Source organism: Chiloscyllium punctatum, chromosome 3 (genome assembly GCF_047496795.1).
Source record: "Chiloscyllium punctatum isolate Juve2018m chromosome 3, sChiPun1.3, whole genome shotgun sequence".
NCBI lineage: Eukaryota > Metazoa > Chordata > Chondrichthyes > Orectolobiformes > Hemiscylliidae > Chiloscyllium > Chiloscyllium punctatum.
In genome coordinates, this window is record NC_092741.1 from 158187229 (window position 1) to 158214482 (window position 27254).

Here is a 27254-nt window from a genome sequence, read left to right on the forward strand (position 1 = left end):
CTTGCAGCATCTGGTGGAACAAAGTTCCCGTTTCAATTCTGCTGACTCCATCAGGGCTGCCAGGAATGTCTACTTTTGTTTCAGTTCTGCAGCATCCACAGTTCATTGTTTTATTTTCATATTTATCTCCATTTGTGTTAACAGCTCATTCCTTTTGTATAAATGTTGCCTGGATTCAGATACAGGTCCTTGAAATTTACCTTTTTGTTTTCACCATTTTGACTCTCTCTGGTTTTATCTGCCGACCTACTGATACGCTTGTATTTTCTGTTCCTTCCAGTCATCCTTTGATAATCATTGCTTCCCTGCTTTATTGCTTTGTCATTTTACAAACTAACTCCACGAAGGCTGGCATCCTGTCACCAAGTGACCCTTTAGTTACACGTGGACAGTATATGACACTGACCCAGCTAGCACAGAGCCAGCTCCTCGGGTAAACCGCACTCCTGACGCTCCTGTTTATATCTGTCAGCCAGGGATCCCTGACTGGACCAGGTTAGGGAGCCCCAGTCAGGGAGCTCATATTCTGTGAGGTCCATGTGGCTGACCTTGTTCCAAATACTACATCCCTCCCCCTCTAACACTGGAGATGTAGGCCTGTTCTTCTTCCTGGAGCTTCTCCATGCAGTGTTTTCACACCAGGTCTTGCTCCTCTGACTCTGCCTCGGATCCTAGCGCCAGGTACTGGACTGTCACTCACCTCTAGCACTTGGAGCATCTTAGAAGAAATTCCTCATCATCTTCAGGTGGTAACGGTGTCAAGGCTGTGATATCTGCCATGTCCTTCACACCCTCAGAGGTTTCTTCGACAATTGGCGGAGGGGGAGAAGCCACGGGCTCTGACAGACTTTCTGGATGTTCTGAGGGGCCTGGGATGGTTTGTTCCTGCCCCGGTTTGTGGGTTTGCAGCTTTCCTGTGGTCCACGTGTTTGTTCAGGACCCCCTCACCTTCCTGAACTTGTACATCATGGGACCTGACCTCGTGTTGACCATGTCTCTTACCCATGCAGGGCCATTTCTATGGTTTCAACACCAAACTTCATCCCCTGAAGTAAACTGTCTCTCTTGCTTAGAGATGGCATCTGGCTGGCTTTGGCATTCTGCTGCCATTTCACCATCCCCCACCATTCCCCCACCCCAGCCATTTTCTATTTTAAAAATGTTGAGCCAATCAAGTTGAATCTTTCTCAACCAGTTCCACCCCATCAAGTTTGGGCCTAAGCCTTTTAGGAGAAAGTGAGGAACTGCAGATGCTGGGGGTCAGAGTCAAGAGTGTGGTGCTGGAAAAGCACAGCGGGTCGGGCAGCATCCGAGGAGCAGGAGAATCGATGTTTTCGGCAAAAGCCCTTCATCAGGAATGAGGCTGGGAGTCTCGGAGGTGGTGAGATAAATGGAAGGTAGCTGGGAATGTGATAGGTGGATGGAGGTGAGGGTAATGGTGATAGGTCAGAGAGGAGGGTGGAGCAGATAGGTGGGAAGGAAGATGGACAGGTAGGACAGCTCAAGAGGGCGGTGTCGAGTTAGAGGGTTGGATCTGGGATAAGGTGGGGGGAAGGAAAATGGGGAAACTGGTGAAATCCACATTGATGCCATGACGTTGGAGGGTCCTGAGGCAGAAGATGAGGCATTCTTCCTCCAGGTTTTGGGTGGTGAGGGAGTGGCGATGGAGGAGGCCCAGGACCTGCATATCTTGGCGGAATGGGAGGGGGAGGGGGAGTTGAAGTGTTTGGCAATGGGGTGGTGGGGTTGGCTGGTGTAGGTGTCCTGGAGATGATCTCTGAAGTGCTCTGTGGTAGGCGTCCAGGGCGGGGAGGGAAATATATCTCTGGTAGTGGGGTCTGTTTGTAGGTGGCGGAAATGGCGGCGGATAATGCGATGTATATGGAGGTCGGTGGGGTGGAAGGTGAGGACTGGGGAGGTTCTGTCCTTGTTGCAGTTGGAGGAGTGAGATCCATCTTATCCCAGAACCAAACTCATCTCCACATACCTCGATACTGTCCTATCCCCCTAGTCCAGGAACTCCCTACATACATTTGGGACCCCACCCATGCCCTCCACGTCCTCCAAGACTTCTGTTTCCCCAGCCCCCAATGCCTCATCTTCACCAAGGACAGCCAGTCCCTCTACACCTCCATCTCCCGCCGTCCCCACCAGTACCCTTCCACTGACACTCTCATTCGTTTGGCTGAACTAGTCCTCATCTTTAATAATTTATCCTTTGAATCCTCCCACTTCCTCCAGACGAAAGGGCTAGCCATGGGCACCTGTATGGGCCCCAGCTATGCCTGACTCTTTGTCGGGTATGTAGAACAGTCCATCTTCCGTAGTTACACCGGCACCACTCCCCACCTTTTCCTCTGCTAAATTAATGACTGTATTGGCGCCACCTCGTGCTCCCGCGAGGAGGTTGAACAGTTCATCAACTTCACCAACACATTCCACCCCGACCTTAAATTCACCTGGACCATCTCTGACACCTCCCTCCCCTTCCTGGACCTCTCCATCTCCATCAACAGTGACCGATTCAACACTGACGTCTTCTACAAATCCACCGACTCCCACAGCTACCTGGATTACACCTCCACCCATCCTGCTTCCTATAGAAATGCTATCCTGTATTCCCAATTCCTCCGCCTCCACCGTATCTGCTCCCAGGAGGACCAGTTCCACCACAGAACACACCAGATGGCCTCCTTTTTTAAAGACCACAATTTTCCCTCCAATGTGGTTAAAGCGCACCTCATCCACTTCCTGCAGCTCTGCTCCTGAACCCCGTGCCTCCAACTGCAACAAGCACAGAACCCCCCAGTCCTCACCTTCCACCCCACCAACCTCCGTAAACATCGCATTTCTCAGAGAATACCGTCTAGAGAGCTTTATTAGCTTCAGAAGACAGCACTTCTTTAGGAAGTGGGAAATTGTAACATGGTGTACTTCATGGTTTTGCCAAACAAATATAATCAGCGAGTATTTTAAATCCAAATTCTGCTGTCATGCAGAAGATCACACATGAAAGAAACTTGAGTTGGATAGCCTGTCAGCATGATATTTGTGCTAGAAGAGACAGTGTAAGTCTAAATTTGGAATACTGTTTTATTTTGTTACTATACTCTTGCAGATTCATTTCCAGCAGTTTAAATATATTCATGTGGTGCCTGCAGCCAAATAGAATTCAGTGACTGATGATTTAATTTGACTAAAATGAGACAACTGTCAGATTGCCATGTACCTTAAGAACAGGAGTCATAATGGGGTTTGGACAGTAACAATATGCCTTCACAATGTTCCTCCTGCCACAGCCACACACCCTGTCATCGGCTGGAGCGTTCTTTTCAGGTATGAGGAACATGACTCCTAGTAGGTTAGTGCGAGGTGTAGGTATCAATCTGGTATTGACAGGCTGAGAGATTAAAGAACTATGTGTAATCATAACAAATGGCTAACCATCTATTTGCCCTAATTCTATCAGACTAGAGAACTACATCAATACCCCTCAGCAATCTGGAGAAGAACTCCAAGTGGGGACACAGTATAATACTCATCAAAATACGTGCTTTGTGCTTTGAGGAATATAAGATAATGATTTTTTCAAGATATTAGTTCAAGTGGAAGATAAAGACCACTCTATGTTTTGTTAACTCTCAGGTTAGTTTGAGAAATAGCCTCAGTATCACAGTCACTTTCAGCCTCTGCTCCTACCTGAATGGAGCTCCTTGAGCAGCGAGGACATTGTGTTTGTAATGGAGTCAGCTGCCACCAGCAAATCATTTCGGAGGTTTCTGCCAGCTCCTGTACAAATGAAAAAAGATCTGCAGGTTCAGGCTGGTGTACAACCTTACATCACTCAGAGGATTCTCTGTTCACTATGACATTACCTTCAGCATTTGAGTTGGATTTCCCAAGATCGGATGGGAGAAAATTAAAGGAAATGGGGACTAACCATTGAATTTGCATTTTAAAGAGAACTGCTTTCTTCACTCTCAGGAACTCTGTCCTAGAAACTTCAGTTGGAGCAGTACTCAAATGAAGGAAAGGCAGCATGGTCTGGGACATGGAGCTGATCTCCCTGCCTCTTGCCTCAGCGTCAGTTACTGACAGAAGGGAAGTGCAAACCCATCCCAGGCGGACAATACAAAGCTGTCCTGGGCCATCATTAGGAAGACAGAGGTCAGCAGGGGACATTGCTAGCTCAGACCAAATCCTCCAGGGTCTATTTGTGGACACCATGGCTGGAGAAATAATTTCAAAACTGCCTTTAGCCAAAGAAACGTGTATGTCATCAAAGCAAATAAAGCAGGATCTCAAAGAAACCTATAAAATTCGAACAGGACTAGATGTTGTTAATGCAGGAAGGATGGTCACAATGACTGGGGAGTCCAGAAACAAAGATCACAGTTTAAGGATATAGGGTAGGTCATTCAGGACTGAGATGAGGATAAATTATCTTCGCCCAGAGAGTAGCCTGTGGCATTCTCTGTCACAGAAAATCGCTGAAGCCAAAACATTGAATGTTTCAAAGAAGAAGCTAGATATGATTCTTGGGGCTAAAGGGATCCAAGGATGTGGGATGAAAGCAGGAACAGAGTATCATGTTGAATGATCACCACTGGTTATATCGAATGGCAGAGCAGGCTCAAAGGGTCAAATGGCCTTTTGTTTCCATAAAATACAGACAACACCATTTGATAGCCATTCTCTCTGCTTCATCACCTTCAGACATCTTTCTGCCCCCTAATGCTGTGCCTTGCTCTTTAATAATACTGCAGTGAATGGAACACCAGAAGGCAAATCTAACTCAATGTGTCTGAAAATCAAACCACTCCAAAGGCAGCAGTTGCAAAATTCCAGACCTACAACTAGAATCTATATTCCTGTTTCTTTTACCAACGACACATACTTCCTTGCTGTGCTCTCTGATGTTGATTTGATCTCCTCACACAGCCCTGCTGCTCCTATCATTAATTTCACTGGCAAGTCAATCAATGAGTATAATTTTCTCATATTATACTCTTCCCACATTTTCTTACCCCGTTCCCAAGTCTATTTCTCTCTGTGAAATAATCTGGGAAATACTCTTCCCCAAGTCACTTTCCAATGCCTTCTCAGATTTCCAACACTTGAGCCTTTGGTCTTTAATTCAGCATAACATTTCAGGTGTTGCTGCTGAATCTCACCCTCACTGTTACCTTTATTGGTCTTGCCCTCAGTACAAGTATTACTCCCTAATGCTAATCTCTGCTCTATCATGTCCAAGGAAAACCTGAATTCCTTTGGCAGAAATCTTGCTTAACTTGCCAGACCACGTGAAGCATTTTTGTACAATGCTCTCCATTACCAAAGCAGTCCACTACTCAAACAATGTCTAGTCTACAATAAACTCTAAAATCTAAACATCTAATTCTGAAGCACAGTCACATTTGACTTGAAGCATTACTCTTTTTCTCTATCCGCAGATGCTGCAAGAGTAGTTAAGTTTCTCTAACCCTTTCAGCTTTCATTTGTACCACAGATAACACCTGTTTTCTCCTCTAAACCATGAACATTCTTCCGAAGCCATCATAATATTCCTTCTCCACCAATGCCTCCATTAATCAGTGCATCGAGCTCAGAGACTTTATGACAAAAAATGAAAGCAGTCATGCTTTCTAACTCCTCATCCTTCTCCTGATTCTCTTCTAACACCCAGTCACCTGCTCCAATACTCATCATGTTGATGAGAATGACGACTTGCTCTCTGGATCTCATTCCTACCAAACCACTGACCATTCCTATCTCCGTTCTGGTTCCTATGTTAGCTGATATCATTAATGGTTCAATCTTCTCAGGCAACAATTCCTCTTCTTCGTATATTCCATTCTCTCACATATCATCAAAGAACATGTACCTCCTTTCTTGCAAACTAACATCCCATTTTTAATCCTTCCACTTGCAAACACTTAACCCTGCTGTTGACATTTACATCTGCGTGAATCTTCCGCAAACCTCTTACTTCAATTCCTCCAAGTTTCTACTCCACAACTGGTTCTTATCAAATTTGTAAACGACACTCTGACTATAGCAAAGGCAAACCATCGCTCCTCACCTCCTCAAACTGTCCAAGGCCTTTTGACACAACGGAGTATAAAACTGTGTTTGAACACATCTCCAACTTTACCTTAAAGGACTACACTTACTCTGTACCATTCTTATCTTTGTAGTTAAACAGCCCTCAGCAATACCATCCTCAATCATGTCAGAAATTTCCACATGTACACTGGCAACATGCAGCTTTTTAATGTATATCATTCACAGGATGAAGGTGCTGCTGGTTCGGCCCAGCATTTATTGCCCATCCCTAATGGCCCAGAGGGTAGGTCTGGAGTCACACGTAGGCCAGACCAGGTAAAGATGGCAGTTTCCTTCCCTAAAGGACATTAGCGAACCAATTGGGTTTTTCTGACTATTCACAATGGATTCATAGTCATCATTGGACTCTTAATTGCAGATTTTTATTGAATTCAAATTCGATTAGTCTGCCGTGGCAGGATTTGAACCCCTGTCGCCAGAGGATTACCTGGGTCGCTGGATTAACAGTCTCGATATAATATCACTAGGCCATCATCTACCCCACACTATTGTTCCTGGTCTCTACCTGACCCGGATACTGTCACAAAAATTATCAGGCATCCAATACTGAACGAGCTGGAATTTCCTGAATTTAAATATTAGGAAGGACAAAATTATTATCTTTGGTTGCAGTCACCAAATCTCTTTCTTTGGCATGACTCCTGCTTTCTCCCTGCTAACTGTAGATTCAGAGAATCCCTACAATGTGAAAACAGGCCCTTCAGCCCAACAAGGCCACACTGACCCCCTGAAGAATAACCCACCCAGATGCACTCCTCTATGCTATTATTCTATATTTACCCCTGAATAATGCACCTAACCTATACATCCCTGAATACTATGGGCAATTTAGCATGGCCAATCCATCCTAACCTGCACATCTTCAGATTGTGGGAGGAAACCGGAGCACCTGGAGCAAACCCACGCAGACACGGGGAGAATGTGCAAACTCCACACAGACAGTCACCCGAGGCTGGAATCAAACCCAGGTCTCTGGCGCTGTGAAGCAGCAGTGCTAACCACTGAGCCACCATGCTGCCCTGGTCTGAGGCTTGCAAATTTGGCATTATATTTGACCTGGAAGATTAGCTTCTTTCCACACATTGCATCATCATGAAGCCTGCTTATTCCCAACTCTAACACTGCCTAATGCCAATGATCGGCTCTAACATTGCTGAGTGCCAATGACCAACTCTAACATTGCCAAATGCGATCCTTTCCTTAATTCGTCTAGTCATTGGGGACTCCACATTTAGGGGGACAGATTGAAGCTTCTGTTGGAATGAGATAGACTCGCGGTTGGTGTGTCACCTCCTGGGTGCCAGGATCCGTGATGTCTGGGATTGTGTTTTTGGGATCCTTGAGGGTGAGGAGGAGCAACTCCAAGTTGTGGTCCACATAGGCACCAATGACATAGATATGAAAAGAGATGGGGACGTAAGGCAGAAATTCAGGGAGCTAGGCTGGAAGCTTAAAGCTAGAACAAACAGAGTCGTTATCTCTGATTTGTTACCCGTGCCACATGCTAGAGAGGCGAGGAATAGGGAGAGAGGGGAATGGAACATGTGGCTACAGGAATGGTGCAGGAGGGAGAGTTTTGGATCCCTGGATAGTTGGGAGTCATTCTGGGGTAGGTGGGACCTCTACAGACAGGATGGTCTACACCTGAACCAGAGGGGTACCAATATCCTGGGGGGGGTGGGGAGGTTTGCCAATGCTCTTCCTGAGGATTTAAACTCACTGATCTGGGGGGGATGGGAACCTGAATTGTAGCTCTAGTGTACAGGAGGTTGAGAATAGTGAGGTCATGAATAAGGTTTCAAGGGCACAGGAGTGTACCTGCAGGCAGGAAGGTGCATTGAAGTGTGTCTGCTTCAATGCCAGGAGCATCCGGAAGAAGGTGGGTGATCTTGCAGCAAGGGTTGGTACCTGGGACTTCAATGTTGTGGCCATTTTGGAGACATGGGTAGAGCAAGGACAGGAATGGTTGTTGCAGGTTCTGGGATTCAGATGTTTCAGTCAAAACAGGGAAGGTGGTAAAAGAGGGGGGAGGTGTGGCATTGTTAGTCAAGGACAGTATTACGGTGGCAGAAAGGACATTTGATGAGGACTTATCTACTGAGGTAGTTTGGGCTGAGATTAGAAACAGGAAAGGAGAGGTCACCCTTTTGGGAGTTCTTTTATAGGCATCCGAATAGTTCCAGAGATATAGAGGAAAGAATTCCAAAGATGCTTAGTTGTTATGAGGGCTTTAACTTTTGCTATAGTTTGAGTACCTTAGATGGGTCAGTTTTTGTCCAATGTGTGCAGGAGTGCTTCCTGACACAGTATATAGACAGGCCAATAAGGGGCGAGGCCACATTGGATTTGGTACTGGGTAATGAGCCCAGCCAGGTGTTAGATTTGGAGGTAGGTGAGCACTTTGGTGATAGTGACCACATTTCGATTATACTTATTTTAGCGATGGAAAGGGATAGGCATATACCACAGGACAAGAGCTATAGCTGGGGAAAAAGCAATTATGATGCGATTAGGCAAGATTTAGGATGGGGAAAGAAACTGCAAGGAATGGGCACAATTTGAAATGGGGAGTTTATTCAAGGAACAGATACTGCGTGTCCTTGATAAGTATGGAGGAAGTAGTCAAACTAGGAAACTGTGGTTTACTAAAAACATTGAAGCTCTTGTCAAGAGGAAGAAGAAGGCTTATGTATAGGTGAAAAGTGATGGATCAGTAAGGACACTTGAGAGTTACAAGTTAGCCAAGAAAGACCTAAAGAGAGAGCGAAGAAGAGGCAGCAGGGACATGAGAAGTCTTTGGAAGGTAGGATCAAGGAAAACCCTAAAGCTTCCTATAGGTATAACAGGAATAAAAGAACGACTAAACTAAGATTTCAAGGACAGTAGTGGGAAGCTGTGCATGGAAACCAAAGATAGAGGCTCTAAATGAATATTTTTTGTCAGTGTTCGCATGGAAAAAGACAATGTTGTTGAAGAGAATATTGAGATACAGGCTAATTAGACTAGATTGGATTGTGTTCACAAGGAGGAGGTGTTAGCAATCCTGGAAAGTGTGAAAATAGATAAGTCCCCTAGGATTTATCCTAGGATCCTCTGGGAAGACAGGGAGGAGATTGCCGAGACTTTGGCTTTGATCTTTATGTTGTCATTGTCTACCGGAATAGTGCCAGATGACTGGAGGATAGCAAATGTCCTCTTGTTCAAGAAGGGGAGTAGAGACAACCCTGGTAATTATAGGCCAGTGAATTATAAGAGATAAGATTTAGCATCATCTAGAAAGGAGTGATTTGATTTGGGATAGTCAACACAGTTTTGTGAAGGGTAGGTCATGCCTCACAAACCTTATTGAGTTCTTTGAGAAGGTGACCAAACAGGTGGATGAGAGTAAAAGGGTTGATGTGGTGGATATGGATTTCAGTAAGGTGTTTGATAAGGTTCCCCAACGGTCGGCTATTGCAGAAAATACAGAGGCATGGGATTGAGGGTTATTTTAGCGGTTTGGATCAGAAATTAGCTAGCTGAAAGCAGACAGAGGATGGTGGTTGATGGGAAATATTCATCCTGGTTACTAGTGGTGTACTGCAAGGATCTGTTATGGGTGCACTGCTGCTTGTCATTTTTATAAATGACCTGGATGAGGGCAGGGAAGGATGGGTTAGTAAATTTGCGGATGACACTATGGTCGGTGGAGTTGTGGATAGTGACGAAGGATGTTGCAGGTTACAGAGAGACATAGATGAGCTGCAGAGCTGGACTGAGAGGTGGCAAATGGAGTTTAATGCAGAAAAGTGTGAGGTGATTCACTCTGGAAGGAGTAACAGGGATAAAGAGTACAGGGCTAATGGTAAAATTCTTGGTAGTGTAGATGAGCAGAGCAATCTCGGTGTCCATGTACATAGATCCTTGAACGTTGCAACCCAGATTAATAGGGTTGTTAAGAAGGTGCACAGTGTGTTAGCTTTCATTGTTAGAGGGTTTGCGTTTCAGGGCCATGAGGTCATGTTGCAGCTGTACAAAACTCTAGTGTGGCCAAACTTGGAGTATTGTGTACAGTTCTGGTCACTGCATTATAGGAAGGATGTGGAAGCCTTGGAAAAGGTTCAGAGGAGATTTACTAGGATGTTGCCTGGTATGGAGGGAGGGTCTTATGAGGAAAGGTTAAGGGACTTGAGGCTGTTTTCATTACAGAGAAGGAGGTTAAGAGGTGACTTAATAGACACATATAAGATGACCAGAGGGTTAGATTGGGTGGATAGTCCTCGGATGGTGATGGCTATCACGAGGGGACATAGCTTTAAATTGAGGGGTGATAGATATAGGACAAATGTCAGAGGTTGTTTCTTTACTTCGAGAGTAGTAGGGGAGTGGAACACACTGCCTTCAATAGTAGCAGACTCTCTAACTTTATGGGTATTTAAACTGTCATTAGATAAACATATGGATGAAGATGGAATAGTGTAGGTTCGATGGGCTTCAGATTGGTTTCACAGGTCAGCGCAACATCAAGGGCCGAAGGGCCTGCACTGAGCTGTAATGTTCTACGTTCTTATCTGTTGTTGAAACTTTGATCGATAACTGTGTTAAACCTAGACTTTGATATTCCAACACATTCCTAGATGGTCTCCCATAAATGCCCTCTCATAAATTTGAAGGAATTTAAGTGTGCGCCAAGTCCCACTCACCTGCCTCCCTTGTATTTACTGGCCTACATTGCCACCCACCCAAGCAATGTGAGAATTTTACATTTTTATTCTTGATTTAAAATCTCTTCATAGCCTCAAAGTTAAAAATCATACAACACCAGGTTATAGTCCAACAGGTTTATTTGGAAGCACTCATTTTCAGAGCACTGCTCCTTCATCAGGTAGTTGTGGAGAATAAGATCGTAAAACATAGAATTTATAGCAAAAGTTTACAGTGTGATGTAACTGAAATAATATATTGATAAAGACCTGGATTGTTTGTTAAGTCCCTCATCTTTTAGAATGATCAGGTTGATTTAAGTTCTTTTATATGCAAATCCCAGAACTTTTTTAAAGTTACATTCTCAAGTGAACATTAACAATAGGTGCCATGTTGGCCCAGATCATGTATTGAAGGTGTGAGGTGCCCGATGTGAGGCTGTCTGTGTCCCAATGTTCAGACTGATTCTAATCTATAAAAGGGATTTACAGAATCTTATATGAATTCAAGCAGTTTGAGTAAAATAAAATGTAATTCTGCAAGTACAAATTCATCCTACAAACGAATATGTGTGTGCGTGTACGTGAGGGTAGGGGCACAGTATGAGTGTCTGTAAGGGAGTGTGTATATGTGTATGTGTCTGAGTGTGAGTGTAAAGGGGTAAAATTCTGTGAGGGTTCATGTGTGGGCATATGAGAGAGAGTTTGTGCATGAGAGACTGTCTGCTTAAGTGTATGGGTCTGTGTGCGCGTGTGTGTGTGTGTGTATGTGTGTGTGTGAGAGACAGAGAGAGACAGAGAGAGACAGAGAGAGAGAAAGAGAGAGAGAGAGATTTGCATTAGTGTCACCTGAAGCGCAGGAGATAGACAATGTTGGCTGAGTCACATGAGCACCTGCCTCATACATGGTGGGAGGTATTCCCGTGTGTAATGGTGGTATCTGTGTCACGTGATACTCTGACACGTCTTGCAGCGTCTACTGTGACAGGGTATTTATGGAGTTGGCCTGAGAGCCGGGCAATTTGCTGCGAGCAATGATCTGTTTGAGGTTTGGCGGTTGTTTAAAGGTGAGCCATGGAGGTGTGGGGTAGGTCTTGGTGAGGTGCTCATCCTCATTGATAATGTGTTGCAGGTCACGAAGAATATGGCTATGCTTTATAAGCTCCTGGGAAGTACTGAACAACGAAGGGTACCCTGTCAGTTGCAGCACGTGTCTGTCTCCTGAGGAGGTCATTACGGTTCCTTGCTGTGGCACGTCGGAACTGGCAGTCGATTAGTTGAGCATCATACCCCATTCTTATGAGGGCATCCCTGAGTACTTCTAGATGGCTGTCATGTTCCTCCTCATCTGAACTGATCCAGTGCACGTGTAGGGCTTGTCCATAGGGGATGGCTGTTTTAATATGTTTTGGGTGAAAGCTGGAGAAAAGTGTAGCATTGTGAGGTTGTCTGTGAGTTTGCGGTAGAGTGTGGTGCTAAGGTGTCCATCCTTGATGGAGATGCATGTGTCCAAGAATGAGACAGATACTAGAGAGTAGTCCATGGTGAGTTTGATGGTGGATGTAATGCGTTGATATCACCGTGTAGTTGTTTCAGTGACTCCTCGCCGTGGGTCCAGAGGAAGAAAATGTCATCAATGTACCTGATGTATAATGTTAGTTGGAGATCCTGCATAGAGATGAAGTTTTGTTCAAATCTGTGCATGAAAATGTTGGCATATTGGGGTGCAAATTTGGTCCCCATGGCTGTTCCATGTGTCTGGATGAAGGACTGGTTATCGAAGGTGAAGACGTTGTGGTCAAGGATAAAGTGGATGAGTTGTAGGATGGTGTTTGGAGATTGGCAGTTGTTGGTGTTGAGTACTGAGGCGGTTGCCGCGGTGCCATCATAATGGGTGGGGGGTGCTGGTGTAGAGTGCTAAAACGTCCATTGTGATGAGGAATGTTCCCGGTTCGACTGGTCCAAGGGTGCTGAATTTCTGTAAGAAATCCATAGTGTCACGACAGATGTTGGGGATCCCCTGTACAATGGGTTTCAAGATGCTTTTGACATAGCCAGAGAAGTTCTCACACAGGCTCCCATTGCCTGATACGATAAGACTTCCTGGTGTGTTGGTTTTGTGTATAAGTAAAAGTTGTGTACGCGAGAAGTATGGGGGTGTGGACACTTAGGGAACCCTGAAAGACTGGATCCAAAGTCCTGATCAATGGTTTTAGTTCATAGGCATGTCCGTTGGTCGGATTGGCCAGTAGTTGCCTCTAGTGTTCGTGGTTGTTCAATTGTTACTACATTTCCTTGCAGCTGCCTATTTTATTCTGAATGACGATGGCTCCTCCATTATCTGCCGGTTTAATGCCAATTTTTTGATTTGCTTTGAGAGCATGGATGGCAAATCAAAACATTATCAAACCGGCAGATAATGAAGGAGCCATCGTCATTCAGAATAAAATAGACAGTTGAAAAAATAAGCAATACCGCAGTTAGACGGTAGTGTGGGGGTTTAAAATAAATCAACAGGAGTTTTGGGAATTCTGTTCACTCTGGGAGCTGACTCTGAGGGAGCTGGACGCAAGGAGTCTCCTTCTTGACTGCGTCAGAGGGAAATCAAAATAAAATAGAAAGCTGCAAGGAAGTGTACTAACAATTGAACAACCACGAACACTAGAGGCAACTACTGGCCAAACCGACCAATGGACATGCCTATGAACTAAAGACATTGATCAGGACTTTGGATCCAGTCTTTCAGAGTTCCCTACGTGCCCACATCTCACATAGTTCTTGTGTAGGCGACTCCTACTGCCTTCCAAAGATACACAAAACCAACACACCAGGACGTTCCCATCGTATCAGGCAATGGGAGCCTGTGTGAGAATCTCTCTGGCTATGTCAAAGGCATCTTGAAACCCATTGTACAGGGGATCCCCAGCATCTGCCATGACACTATGGATTTCTTACAGAAACTCAGCACCCACGGACCAGTCAAACTGGGAACATTGCTAGTCACAATGGATGTGTTAGCACTCTACACCAGCACCCCCCACAATGATGGTACCATGGCAACAGCCTCAGAACTCAACACCAACAACTCCCAATCTCCAAACACCATCCTACAACTCATCTGCTTTGTCCTCGACCACAATGTCTTCACCTTCGACAACCGGCTCTTCATCCAGACACATGGAACAGCCGTGGGGACCAAATTTGGACCCCAATATGCCAACATTTTCATGCACAGGTTTGAACAAGACTTCTTCTCTATGCAGGATCTCCAACCAACATTATACATCAGGTACATTGATGACATTTTCTTCCTCTGGATCCATGGCAAGGAGTCACTGATAAAACTACACAGTGATATTAACAAGTTTCATCCCACCATCAAATTCACCATGGACTACTCTCTAGTATCTGTCTCATTCTTGGACACGTGCGTCTCCATCAAGGATGGGCACCTCACTGTACCGCAAACCCAATTATTCCACATTGTTACACTTCTCCAGCTTCCACCTGAAACATATTAACACAACTATCCCCTATGGACAAGCTCTACGCGTACACAGGATCAGTTCAGATGAGAAGGAATGTGACATATACTTGGAAGTACTCAGGGATGCCCTCATACGAACAGGGTACGATGCTCAACTTATCGACTGCCAGTTCCGACGTGTCACAGCAAGGAACCGTAATGACCTCCTCAGGAGACAGACACATGCTGCAACCGACAGGGTACCCTTCGTTGTTCGGTACTTCCAAGGAGCTGAAAAACTAGGCCATGTTCTCCACAACCTGCAAGACATTATCAATGAGGATGAGCACCTTGCCAAGACCTTCCCCACACCTCCACTGCTTGCCTTTAAATGATCACCAAACCTCAAACAGATCATTGCTCGCAGGAAATTACCCGGCTTTCAGGAAAACACCATACAACCTTGTCGCAGTGTCGACATGGATACCACCATTACACATGGGCCACCTCCCACCATGTACTTGGCAGCTACTCATGTTATTCAGCCAACATTGTCTATCTCATAAGCTGCAGGCAAGGATGCCCGGAGGCATGGTACATTGGGGAGACTGAGCAGAGGCTACAGCAACGGATGAATGGGCACTGCACAACAATCTGCAGACAGGAGGGTTCCCTCCCAGTTGGAGAATACTTCAGTGGTCGAGGACATTCGACCTTGGACCTTCCGGTGACCATCCTCCAAGGCGGACTTTGGGACAGGCGATAATGCAAAGTGGCCGAGCAGAGGCTGATAGCCAAGTTTGGTATCCATGGGGATGGCCTCAACGGGGACCTTGGGTTCATGTCACACTACAGGTGACCCCACTACACACACACCTACAGACCCATACTCACACAAGCTCGCTCTCATACTCTCACATATATAACCCCCACACTCACACACATACCCTCTCACAGGCTTCTACCCCTTTACAATCACACTTATACACACTCTCTCATAGACATTCACGTCCCCCTGCACGCACACACCCACACACATACACACACATATATAAGTTTGCGGGGTGAATTTGTACCTGCAGAATTATATTTTGTTTTGCTCAAAAACTTCATGAATCCATGCAAGATTCTGTAAATCCCTTTTTTAGATTAGAATCAGTCTGAACATTGGGACACAGACAGCCTCACACAGGGCACCTCACACCTTCAATGCATTATCTGGGCCAACATGGCACCTATTGTTAATGTTCACTTGAGAATGTAACTTGAAAGAAGTACTGGGATTTATGCAAAACTGAAACCAACATGGTCATTCTAAAAGATGAGAGACTTAACAAACAATCCAGGTCTTTTTCAATATATCATTTAAGTTACATCACACTGTAAACTTTTGTTATAAATTCTGTGTCTTACGATCTTATACCCACAACCACGTGATAAAGGAGCAGCGCTCTGAAAGCTAGTGCTTCTAAATAAACTTGTTGGACTAGAACCTGGTGTTGTATGATTTTTAACTTTGTCCACCCCAGTCCAACTCTGGCATGTCCAAGTCATGACTCCATAGCCTCACCTCTCACTATCTCTGAATCCGGTACAAGTTTACAAACCCCTCCATTTTAGCCTGTGCCAGTTATGCTGTCCGAGACATCCTCATTTCGAATTGCCCCTTCATTGGCTTAACTTCCGCCTTTATGTTCCTCCATAATCTCACCTGTTTGAAAACACTTTCAGGCATCTGGCCAAAAGTTTCCTTCTATGTTTTAGTGTCAAATTTAACTTCAAAACACTCTTGAAGAAGGCATTTCACAGATTTCTACAAATTATCCTTTGAAGCTGCTATAGAAGAGCAAGTTGTTGTTGTTATAATAATGTATAAAACCGACGAGACACAAATAATTCTCTGAGCTTAAAATAATTACCAACGCTGGGAAAAATATCCTCTCTACACTAACACTTCTAAATCAAAATCAATTAACAACTAAAGTGCTCCTTTAAAATGTTCTTCTGAGGATTCAGTTATCGGCACTAGGTTGGAACAATCAAACCTCATTTCGGTTTCCACTCCATGTCCACAAGTGGCATCTGCAGTGGGACGCATCGACTCATAGTGGTCAAAGCCAAGGATGTTAGTCGGTTTTTGTTCCCTGTTGCTGAAGCTTAGGGAACAGTAATATTCTTAAGCTGCTCTTTCAAGCATAGACGAGGATTTGAGCTGCTTTGGACCATATTCTACAGTGCAAATTTTCTGCAATTAATCTCATATTTTAAACATTGGTCCTCATCAAAATCACAAATACCAATTGGCAAACCATGCCCATCATAATGGACAAAGCAGGTGCTGCATTAATATATCCACTTCTGCTTCATTTTTCTTGTGAAAAGTAGGGAGACAGAGCTTTCCAGTAATTATCACGTCTAAAATGTTGCAACTCAGCATTTTAAAAGGTCTGGATAATGTCTGTAATATGCTTTTCTCCAATTAAAATAAATAATCACAAAAAGAAAGTTACTTAATGTGTATGTGACATTTGACCTTTTAGGTCAGAACATAATCTTCAATGTTATTGAAAATATTAATGAGGAAATGAAAAAGTTTTCATGTATGGCAGACCAAGTTCTGAAAACAAAACAAATTTAACCTAGGGGAGAAAGTGAGGACTGCAGATGCTGGAGATCAGAGCTGAAAATGTGTTGCTGGAAAAGCGCAGCAGGTCAGGCAGCATCCAAGGAGCAAGAGAATCGACGTTTCGGGCATGAGCCCTTCTTCAGGAATTTAATCGAACCAATTACTATTCCCAGTGGTTGCTTCCAAACTTGCATCGTGCCAGAAGGACTCAGCGGCATGAAACCACATCTACGAACCAAAAACCGGCTCATTAATCAACAGTTCAGGATCTGCTAGATTCTGTCCGAATTGGCTTCATTAAGACATCAACAGAAGAGTTTAATGTTAGAGGAAAGCTAATAATTGCTGTCTTCAGCATAAAGGCAACACAGGAACAGGAGTAGGCTATTCAGCCCATTGAGTATGTCCTGTCATTCTATTTCATGGATAATGTTTTTTTGACTTTGGTTGCCCTGGCGCCTTCTCCTGCAGGAGGCTGGGCCCTGTGTATCTCCATCCCTGCTCCGTCTTGGGTAGTGGCACTGGAAAGCCAGTCTGGACCCCATCGAATGATTTCTCGTGCTGGAGGAGGGGGCGGGATCTGCCCAGTGTGACTGTCTCCAGCTGAGAGGCAACAGCTGTGAAAGTGATGGTGTTAGTGACAGTGGGAAGGAAACACATTGCCTGGAACCCAGGGACAATGTCAAATGATGGCAACTGGAGGAGCAGGGAGGGTGAAGTCGACTGAAAGGGAAAGATGAACTTTTAAAGCTGTATCAGTTTTAGTAATATCAATTTAAGATTAATTTATTCAGCATTGTACCATTTATACAATTTATTCAGTAATTTATTCTGTAATCCAAGATGGTGCTGGAACGTGGTGACATTATCCACTTCTCTCTGTACCCAGGTACAAGTGACAATTTTAAATAAATCAAAACCTATTATCTCTCAATGCCACCTTTTTGCACTATCTTCATATCCCATCAGCTCAATAGTGTCCTGAAACATCTCTGTTGAGAACCTGCTCAATGACTGAGCTTCCACAGCCCTCTAGGGTACTAGAACTAGAATCCCTACAGTGTGTACACGTGCCCTTTGGCCCAACAAGTCCACACCGACCCTCTGAAGAGTATTTCACCCAAACCCATTCCCCAATCGTCTACATTTACCATGACTAATCAACACATCCCTGAAAACTGGGCAATTTAGCATGACCAATTCACACTAACCTGCACACCTTTAGATTGTGGGAGGAACCCAGAGCACTTGGAGGAAACCCACGCAGACACAGAGAGAATGTGAAAACTCCACACAGACAGTCGCCCGAGGCTGGAATCGAACCCAGGTCCTTGATGCTGTGAGGGTAGAGAATTCTGAAGATTCACAGTTCTGTTCTCTTGTCATCTTCATTTTAAATGGCCTATCGCATACCCTGAGGTAACGTTACTTGGTTCTCGAGTCAATAGTGAGGGGATTATCTTATCTACATCCACCCTGTCGTTCCCGATGAGATTTCTCTAAGTTTCAATAAGATCATCGCTGCACTTTTTGAAACATCAGAAAATACAGACCCTGTTTCCTCAGTTGAATGTTTAATTGTGTATGCCACACAGGGATGTGAGCAGAAGGAAGTTGAACAGTACCAAAGGGTGAAATCCTCCAATGCTGGGGTCAGACAGATGAAGCCGTCTGTGGTCATTTGAAGCAAGTCAAAGAATACAAAGCCCAGCCATTGACCCTTTACAATGAAAGCACAGGTATTGGGGGCTTCTCCAAATTCAAGATCTCAAAGACTGGCATCAACAAAAAGTAAACTGTATCAGCAATAACAATGATGCAGGCATAACATCATGGTACAGCCTGGGTTTTCTGTCCAAAGTGACGTTTAAATAATGTGTCTATCTTTACAAGGCTGAAGTCAGATGTATGATAGAATACTGATCATACGTGCGTAAGTGCTATAAGCAGTCAAAATGTTCAAATTCATGCAGAGTTGAGCATTTTGCTAGATCAATGTCCCTGCCAATGACCCATCTCCTACTGGAATAGTAATCTACAGAATGCAAAAGAGCAACTTTCCCAGGTTTAACAGCATCCCCCTCACCTGCAACCTCTGCTACCAAGTATGTTAGGAGCAATGATATCAGGAGAATATTATTGCATTCACGTTTAGAACATAGAACATAGAACAGTACAGCACAGTACAGGCCCTTTGGCCCACGATGTTGTGCTGAAAATTTATCTTAATCTAAGATCAACCTAACCTACAATCCCCTCAATTTACTGCCATCCATGTGCTTGTCCAGCAGTCGCTTAATGTCCTTAATGTCTCTGACTCTACTCCCACCGCTGGCAGTGCATTGCTTACACCCACCACTCTCTGCTTAAAGAACCCACCTCTGACATCTCCCCTATACCTCCTTCCAATCACCTTAAAATTATGACCCCTCATGACAACCACTTCTGCCCTGGGGAAAAGTCTCTGGCTATCTACTCTATGTTTCTCATTACCTTGTACACCTCTATCAAGTCATCCCTCTTCCTTCTTTGCTCCAATGAGAAAAGCCCAAGCTCACTCAACCTCTCTCCATAAGACAAGCCCTCCAGTCCAGGCAGCATCCTGGTAAACCTCCTCTACACCCTCTCTAAAGCATCTACATCCTTCCTATAATGAGGTGACCAGAACTGGACACAAAATTCCAAGTGTGGTCTAACCAGGGTTTCATAAAGCTGCAGCAAAACCTCGCAGCTCTTAAACTCAATCTCCCTGTTAATGAAAGCCAAAACAACATATGCCTTTTTAACAACACTATCAACTTGGGTGGCAACTTTGAGGGACTATGCACTTGAACATCAAGATCGCTCTGTTCCTCTACACTGTCAAGAATCCGGTCTTTAACCCTGTATTTAGCATTCAAATTCAACCTTCCAAAATTAATTACTTTCCATTTATCCAGGTTGAACTCCTGCTTCCGCTTCTCAGCCCAGCTCTGCATCCTGTCAATGTCTTGTAGCCTGCAACAATCCTCGATACTATCTACAACACCACTAACCTTTGTGTCATCGGCAAACTTACTAACATGTCCTTCCACATCTTCATCCAAGTCACTTATAAAAACTACAAACAGCAGAGGCCCAAGAACAGATCCCTGCAGGACACCACTGGTCACTGACCTCCAGGCAGAATATTTTCCACCCACTACCACTTGCTGAGTTCTTTCAGGCAGCCAATTCTGTATCCAGACAGCCAAGTTTCCCTGTATTCCATACCTCCTCACTCTTTGAATGAACCTACTGTAGGGAACCTTATCAAATGCCTTACTGAAATCCATATACACCACATTCACTGCTCGACCTTCATCAACTTGTCTTGTCACATCCTCAAAGAACTCAATAAGGCTTGTGAGGCATGACCTGCCCCTCACAGAGCCATGCTATCTTTAATCAAACTATGTTTTTCCATGTTTATTGCCAAATCACACATCATCCTGACATTGAGACTGTTCCCTGGGCCAGTACCCTGGAATGCCCCAAGTGATATCACTGGGGATGCACTATCACACCAAGGACTGTCATAGAACAGAGAAAGAGACCACTCAGTAGGCAATCAGGAGTGGATGATTAAAAACAGGACAGCACACCTCTTAAAAATATCCTTTTCTTAAAAACTGCAAACTATCAAATAATTAATATAAATATCTGTCACTTCTGACAGGTGGTGTGGGAAGCATACTGAAATAAGGATGAGGAAATTATGATTTTGTGTGAAGTCAGCTATTAACACACTTTAAAATATTGACTGTAGTTTCAATGCAGTCATTTTTTCCTTTACTGAGAGAAAGCTATTCCTAGAAAGGTAATGGTCTTATCTCAATAATGGCTAGTAATGGCCAAGAGTGAAGAAGTAAACCATGTTGTGCGTTACAGGAGCTATCAAACACATTAATGCTCAAGTAATGATGGAAATACATTGGACAATCTATGATAGCATTATGTTTTTTGTTCCCTTTAGAATCCTGCTATCTGATGCCCATTTTTTTAACTGGAATTAAATTGTTTTTGTTATACGTCCTTGCACATTGGTCCTCTTTTTGCAAGATCACAGTTAAGGCCACAAATTCTTATACCTTCACATGTAACTGGTTTTGGGTGGCTTTCCACTACAGATATAAATAATATTAAAAATTACGGCCTTATAACCAGCAAAATCAAATACTGCTTGAAAATACCTTTCTGCATTTTTCATGGCAAAAATGTGGGTGTGGATTGGTGAATTCACGAGGCAACCAGCATTTGTCAAGATTACCACTTACCCTGTGCAAACGCTTCCTGCACATCCCCTCCAACTCCAGATAGTGAGTCTTGAGGTCCATGAGTCGGTGTGGAGCAAGCAGACGTGGATCTGACTGGCATTGGCATGGAACGACTGGTACTATGGCTGGGTGATGAATGAGGAGAGCCAGCTGCTTGAGCCTGTCCAATGAGAAAACAGAACAATCTCCATTTTAAACTCAGTTTGTACCATTTTATACACAAAAGATGCAAATAGTCATCACCCTTTTCCAAAACAATTCACCAAACTTCGCCCAGTAACACTACAAGGAAAACAGCAATTAGATGATTATTTTCATTCTCCAACCAATCCAAATTCATTAAAGTGAATTTAAAGAGCTTGTCAGATATTACTTGTTGATATTCTTGATGTGCAAAGATCTGCCTGAACGTATGGTGTAACATGCAGAATTATTGTCGATGGTTATTTAGCCTAACTTGCAGAATCACAGATACAACAAAACAAAATCCAGAAACGACCTCTCCTTCCAACATTTGAATGAGCGACCACATCATGAATGGAGCTTGAGATCTCCAAACTCTAAAAAGTCAGCCACCTGTTTTGTATTTTGTTACATTTTGATTATGACAAAAATAGATTCACTAATCATGTTTCATGCCAAATACGTCTAAATGAAACCATCCATGTTCCATTAAAATGTGAGGAAAACCCTGCCTTGTATAATTCTGGCAGCCACAGCCCTCTTTAGGCCTCACATGTTAGTGTTCTGGTGCAGGAGGTTTTGTTACTCTTTAGCATTTGAAGCACAAACATCAGAGCTAAGAAGTCCATTAATTCTGTTTGTGGAACCAGGCTAATAGCCTTTCTTAGGCATTAATAGAACCACAGAAAAAGCGATTGCAAGGCTGTCTCATGGCAACGGCCTGAAAGACCCACTTTGTCAATATATTCTCAGCCTCAGGCATATGGAAATAGGCCAGGTAGCAGATGGCTAGCGGGTACAATTAGTCTCATTTTGCTGTGGCAGACTGAAATGGAATAGCTAATAATTCTGCTCACCTTTCACCGTGAGTACTGATAGACTTAACAGTTACTTGTTGCTACTAAATGCTCTTGCTGATTGAATGGTTTATCGTGAAATGGCCACAATGTGCAGAGAGGCTTTAAAAGGAATAAACAGAGGTGACCTACTGTATTAAATATTGAGGTTTTTAATAAAACTCTTCGGGGTCGTGGTATCACTTTTGCACCATAAAAGAGAAATTTATACCTGTCTTTTTCTCTCAGGAAACATGAAAAGCTGTTGAAAACTACCTATAGTGAGAATAGTTATTGCTTATAGAAAGCCCAAGTCACTTGATGCTAAGTTTAAGTTAGTACTAAAAAATACACAATGTTAACTCACCATTAAAATGGGAGAACGTGTTTGAAAGTGTCAATAAATTGCTTTAACGGAAGGTAAATCATTGATAATAAAATACTGAGAGACCTACTGTGCTAAAATCTTTCAGAATCAACAGGGGACTACTTCTGAATAGTCTTGTTTAAGGACTTTGTAAAGCATTAGTATTCTTCATGGAACATGACTGCATCAAGGACAGAAGATGAAGTAGCCCTTGTCACACACCCTAAAGCCACAACAATTGCAACACAAACCAAAGAAAACATATATCTGCACACACTAAGCTACACATTCAAACACAAGTCAGCCAGTGAATGCTAAAGGCTACAATCTAAATAGGGTGGGGGTACAGGTGTACAGTACAAACTCTTTTTTACACTTAATCCATCTGAATCTTTAAACACTCTTAGGTACTCGGTAATTAGCTAACTTTCAGCATGTTGGTCTTTCAGGACAGTCGGCTGGAAATACAATTGATCATAATTCTTTAGAGGTTAAGATGGGAAAATATCAATCAGAATATATGCTCAAGTTAGTCATTTCGCTGAAAATGTCAAAACAGGGAATTAGCCCTGACACTTGTCTCCCTGTAACAAACAATATGTTAACTCTTACAAATGAAGAATTGTAAATGATGAATGAGCTGTTCACAAGAAGCATTAAAGATCAAGTGGCGCCAAAAATCTCAATTCTACCAACATGGCAGTAATTTGTATCCACAGACTCTAAAGATTCAGTCACAGGAGCTTACATTTGTTTGAAATTTTCAGCTACACTGCAAAGTGTTGGCATTATGTTGACAAAACAATGTAAGATAGACTGCATCATTCTGCATGCCATCGCTCAGATGAGATGTTAAACCAAGGCCCTGTCTTTCATGTTCTGGTGGATTAGATTGAAGTTAGTGATCCCGAGATTATAATCAGGAGAATGATGGATTCCTCTAGTGCCTTGGCTAAGATTTTCATTGAACTAACATCGTTGAAAGCAATTTTGAATTGGTTCATTTATCTCATTAGAGATTGTAAAAAATATTGTTGTTTATGTACACAACGACAATGATTCCACATCAAAATAATTTGTGACACAGGAAGGACTGACGGCAGAACAGAAATGGTAAAAACAATGACTGCAGATGCTGAAAATCAAATACTGGATTAGTGGTGCTGGAAGAGCACAGCAGTTCAGGCAGCATCCAAGGAGCAGCGAAATCAACGTTTCGGGTAAAAGCCCTTAGGAATTCCTGATGAAGGGCTTTTGCCCGAAACGTTGATTTCGCTGCTCGTTGGATGCTGCCTGAACTGCTGTGCTCTTCCAGCACCACTAATCCAGTAGGCAGAACAGAAATGCCAGATGCTGAGGTACTTATTTGAGCTGGTGTGCCCAGCAGTGACATCATTCTGAGGCAGTCACACATTGGGCTTGAAGTCAGAATGCCCAGAACATATTTACTGAGCTTTCTCTGGAGAACCCAGGACTGGGACTGCATTCTCATGGCAGTCACAGGAAGGTCAACAAGGAACTTCTGAAGGCATTGTTTAAGTGTTATGATCTTGAGAGTGAGTGCTGGGAGAGGCTTGTGCCAGGCACAATATAATAAATAAAGGACAGACTGCTTCAAAAGCAACAGAACATCAGGGATAGAGTGAAACTGCACAGAAAGAAAATCCCAGGCTACTACCAGATCCAAAAAATCAATCATTTGGAATGTCATATTCTACCTGCAGGAGATTCTGCAAGGTTCAGATCTGTCTTCGTGATCACACATTAATCACCAGAACACCACCAAATACATGCAGATGGCAGACAATATCAAGAAAGCTTAACAATGTCTCTACTTCCTCAGGAGGATAAGGAAATTCAGCATGTCCACAATGACTCTGACCAATTTTTATAGATGCACCATAGAAGGGATCCTATCTGGATGCATCAGTGTGTGGTATGGCAACTGCCCTGACCAAGACCTCAAGAAACTACAGGAGGCAAGAACACAGCCCAGTCAATTACGTAAACCAACCTTCCATCCATTGACTCCATCTATACTTCCTGCTGCCTCAGGAAAGCAGCTAACATCATCAAAGACCCCTCCCATCCCAGTAAAATGCTCTTTCTCCTTTTCTGTTGGGCAGAAGTTACAAAAGTTGAAATGTATGTACAAAAAGAATCTAGATCAACTTCTGCCCGCTGTGATCAGACTTTGAATGGACCTCTTTAATGTTAATTCTAATCTCTCTCTCTATACCTTCTCTGTGGCTCACTTTGGATACAAAACTGGCTTGAAGGTAGGAGACAGAGGGTGGTGGTGGAGGGTTGCCTTGCGGACTGGAGGCCTGTGACCAGTGGAGTGCCACAAGGATCGGTGCTGGGTCCACTACTTTTTGTCATTTATTTAAATGATTTGGATGTCAACATTGGAGGTATAGTTAGTAAGTTTGCAGATGACACCAAACTTGGTGATGTAATGGACAGTGAAGAAGGTCACCTCACAGCACAACGGGATCTTGATCAGATGGGCTAATGGGCTGAGGAATAGCAGGTGGAGTTTAATTTAGATAAATGTGTGGTGCTGCAGTTTGGAAAGGCAAATTAGAGGCGGACATATACACTGAATCATAATGTCCTGGGGAGTGTTGCTGAACAAAGACACCTTGGAGTGCAGGTTCATAGTTTCTTGACAGTGAAGTCACAGATAGATAGGATAGTGAAGGAGGTGTATGGCACACTTGCCTTCATTGGTCAATGCACTGAGCATAGGGGTTGGGAGGTCATGTTGTGACTGTATTGGACATTGGTTAGGCCACTTTTGGAATAGTGTGTTCAAATCTGGTCCCCCTGCCATAGGAAAGATGCTGTCAAACTTGAAAGGGTTCAGAGAAGATTTACAAGGATGTTGCCAGGGTTAGAGGGTTTGAGCTACAGCTAGAGTCTGAATAGATGGGGGCTGCTTTCCCTGGAGCGTCAGGCACTGACGAGTGACCTTACAGAGTTTTATAAAATCATGAGGGGGATGGATAGGGTCTTCTTTCGCAGGATAAGGGAATCCAAAACTAGACAGTATAGGTTTAAAGTGAGAGGAGAAACATTTAAAAGGACAAACTTTTCACAAAGATGGTGGCATGAGTATGGAATGAACTACTAGAGGAAGTGGTGGACTGTGGTACAATTACAACATTTAAAAAGCACCTGGATGGGTATATGAATAGGAAGGGTTTAGAGAGATATGGCAAGTGCTGGCAAATGGGACTAGATGAATTTAGGGTATCTGGTTGGCATGGTTGAGTTGGACCAAAGGGTCTGCTCCCATGCTATGGCTCTATGGCTGTGACACAGTACTCTGCACTCTGTTCTGCTACCCTGATGCAATTTGATGGGTACAATCTGCCTGTATAGCTCATAAAACAACACTTTTCACTCTGTCTCAGTACATGTGACAACAATTAAACAAACTCAAATGGTGAACAGGAAAGAAATAAACTACTACTAAAAAGGAGACCTTTCTTCAAATTACTGAACATTATAGAACATTGCATCTTGGGCAATTCACTGAAGGATTATTTGGACATGACTGAGAGTCACAATAATTGAGCATTTAGATTGAAAATGATTCACCACCTGCCTCCTGTGTGATATGACTCCTCAATCGATTTTCTAGCATTAGTTGATTGCTATGCAGAAGTTGAAAGTGATGAGCTTTAAAAGAGTGAGGAACAGACAGACCCAGAAATTCTATTCAAGGAGGTAATTTACAAACAGGGAATGGTTTGTTAACATGGGTGAGCCATTGTAGTTCTTTCCTTTACAATCTTGAACCATATCAAGGGATCCCATTGTAAATTTACCTAATGTTGCCCAAGATAATAAGATTAAAAAGAAATTGCAGCCTGTGCATTTTTGATGGAACATGTTGCTGTGGTTTCCTCTCCACATCACACTTTAACTGTCTGCACAGTAAACTCTAAGCTTTTCATGTTGTCATACATGAATAATGGAGCTTAACCTCCTCGAACATCAATAACTTCTCTTCAAAACAATAAGGCCTTTTTGCATTATTTCAAGATACGCTTTTTCCAATAGAGTTTAGTTATCATCAGAGTACTTTCTGCTTAGACAAGCAATGATGCCTCACAGAAATTAGATTTTGTTCTACCTGAGAGATCTTGGATTGATCATCCCATCCAGAATATCAAACCTAATTTTCACACTTGCATTATTAAGTTAATTGGATATAGGCCATAGTACTCAATCTAACTGTCAAGGCAAGTCAGATGGTGTAGACAAAAACAGTCAAACACTGCAAACTCATAAATTCAACATTCTGAAGCCCTTCACATCTGAAATCAAAGCCAATTCCTTTTTGTGGTTAAAGATCTGCTACCATTGCGTTCTGAAGGCAGCCCTAGAGCCCCCCAAACTTTACTATCTATTGGACAGTGCAATCTGCCATTGTGTCGACATTCCTGCAGCAGCTACCCAGATTACCAGTTTAACTAGCAGTTATTGGAGGATGGCTCCATGACATCAACACAAGTTATGATTCTATTTTTTCCCTTTTGCTTTTAGCACTAAGCTGTAGCAATGCATGCATTATTTATAAATCCAAGTACAGCAGGAGAAGCTTAACCAGGGGATTAAATATCTCAAGCAGTCATCCGTCACTTTGCCCAGCTGTTGAGTGC

At 43.4% G+C, this 27254-nt stretch overlaps 1 protein-coding gene across 13 annotated transcripts in view; it reads right to left on the bottom strand.

The window, feature by feature from the left end:
- dtnba (dystrobrevin, beta a) overlaps nucleotides 1–27254 on the bottom strand; it is a 516323-nt gene that overhangs the window by 65388 nt on the left and 423681 nt on the right. For 10 of the 13 annotated variants that reach the window (XM_072563143.1, XM_072563151.1, XM_072563188.1 and 7 more), the window contains 2 exons: nucleotides 21196–21355; nucleotides 3700–3789 (listed from right to left, as the gene is read on the bottom strand). In XM_072563143.1, the coding sequence (XP_072419244.1) occupies nucleotides 3700–3789; nucleotides 21196–21355 (250 nt within the window). The remainder of the gene's footprint in view (nucleotides 1–3699; nucleotides 3790–21195; nucleotides 21356–27254) is intronic. The other 3 variants (XM_072563194.1, XM_072563181.1, XM_072563176.1) reach the window with 1 other exon arrangement.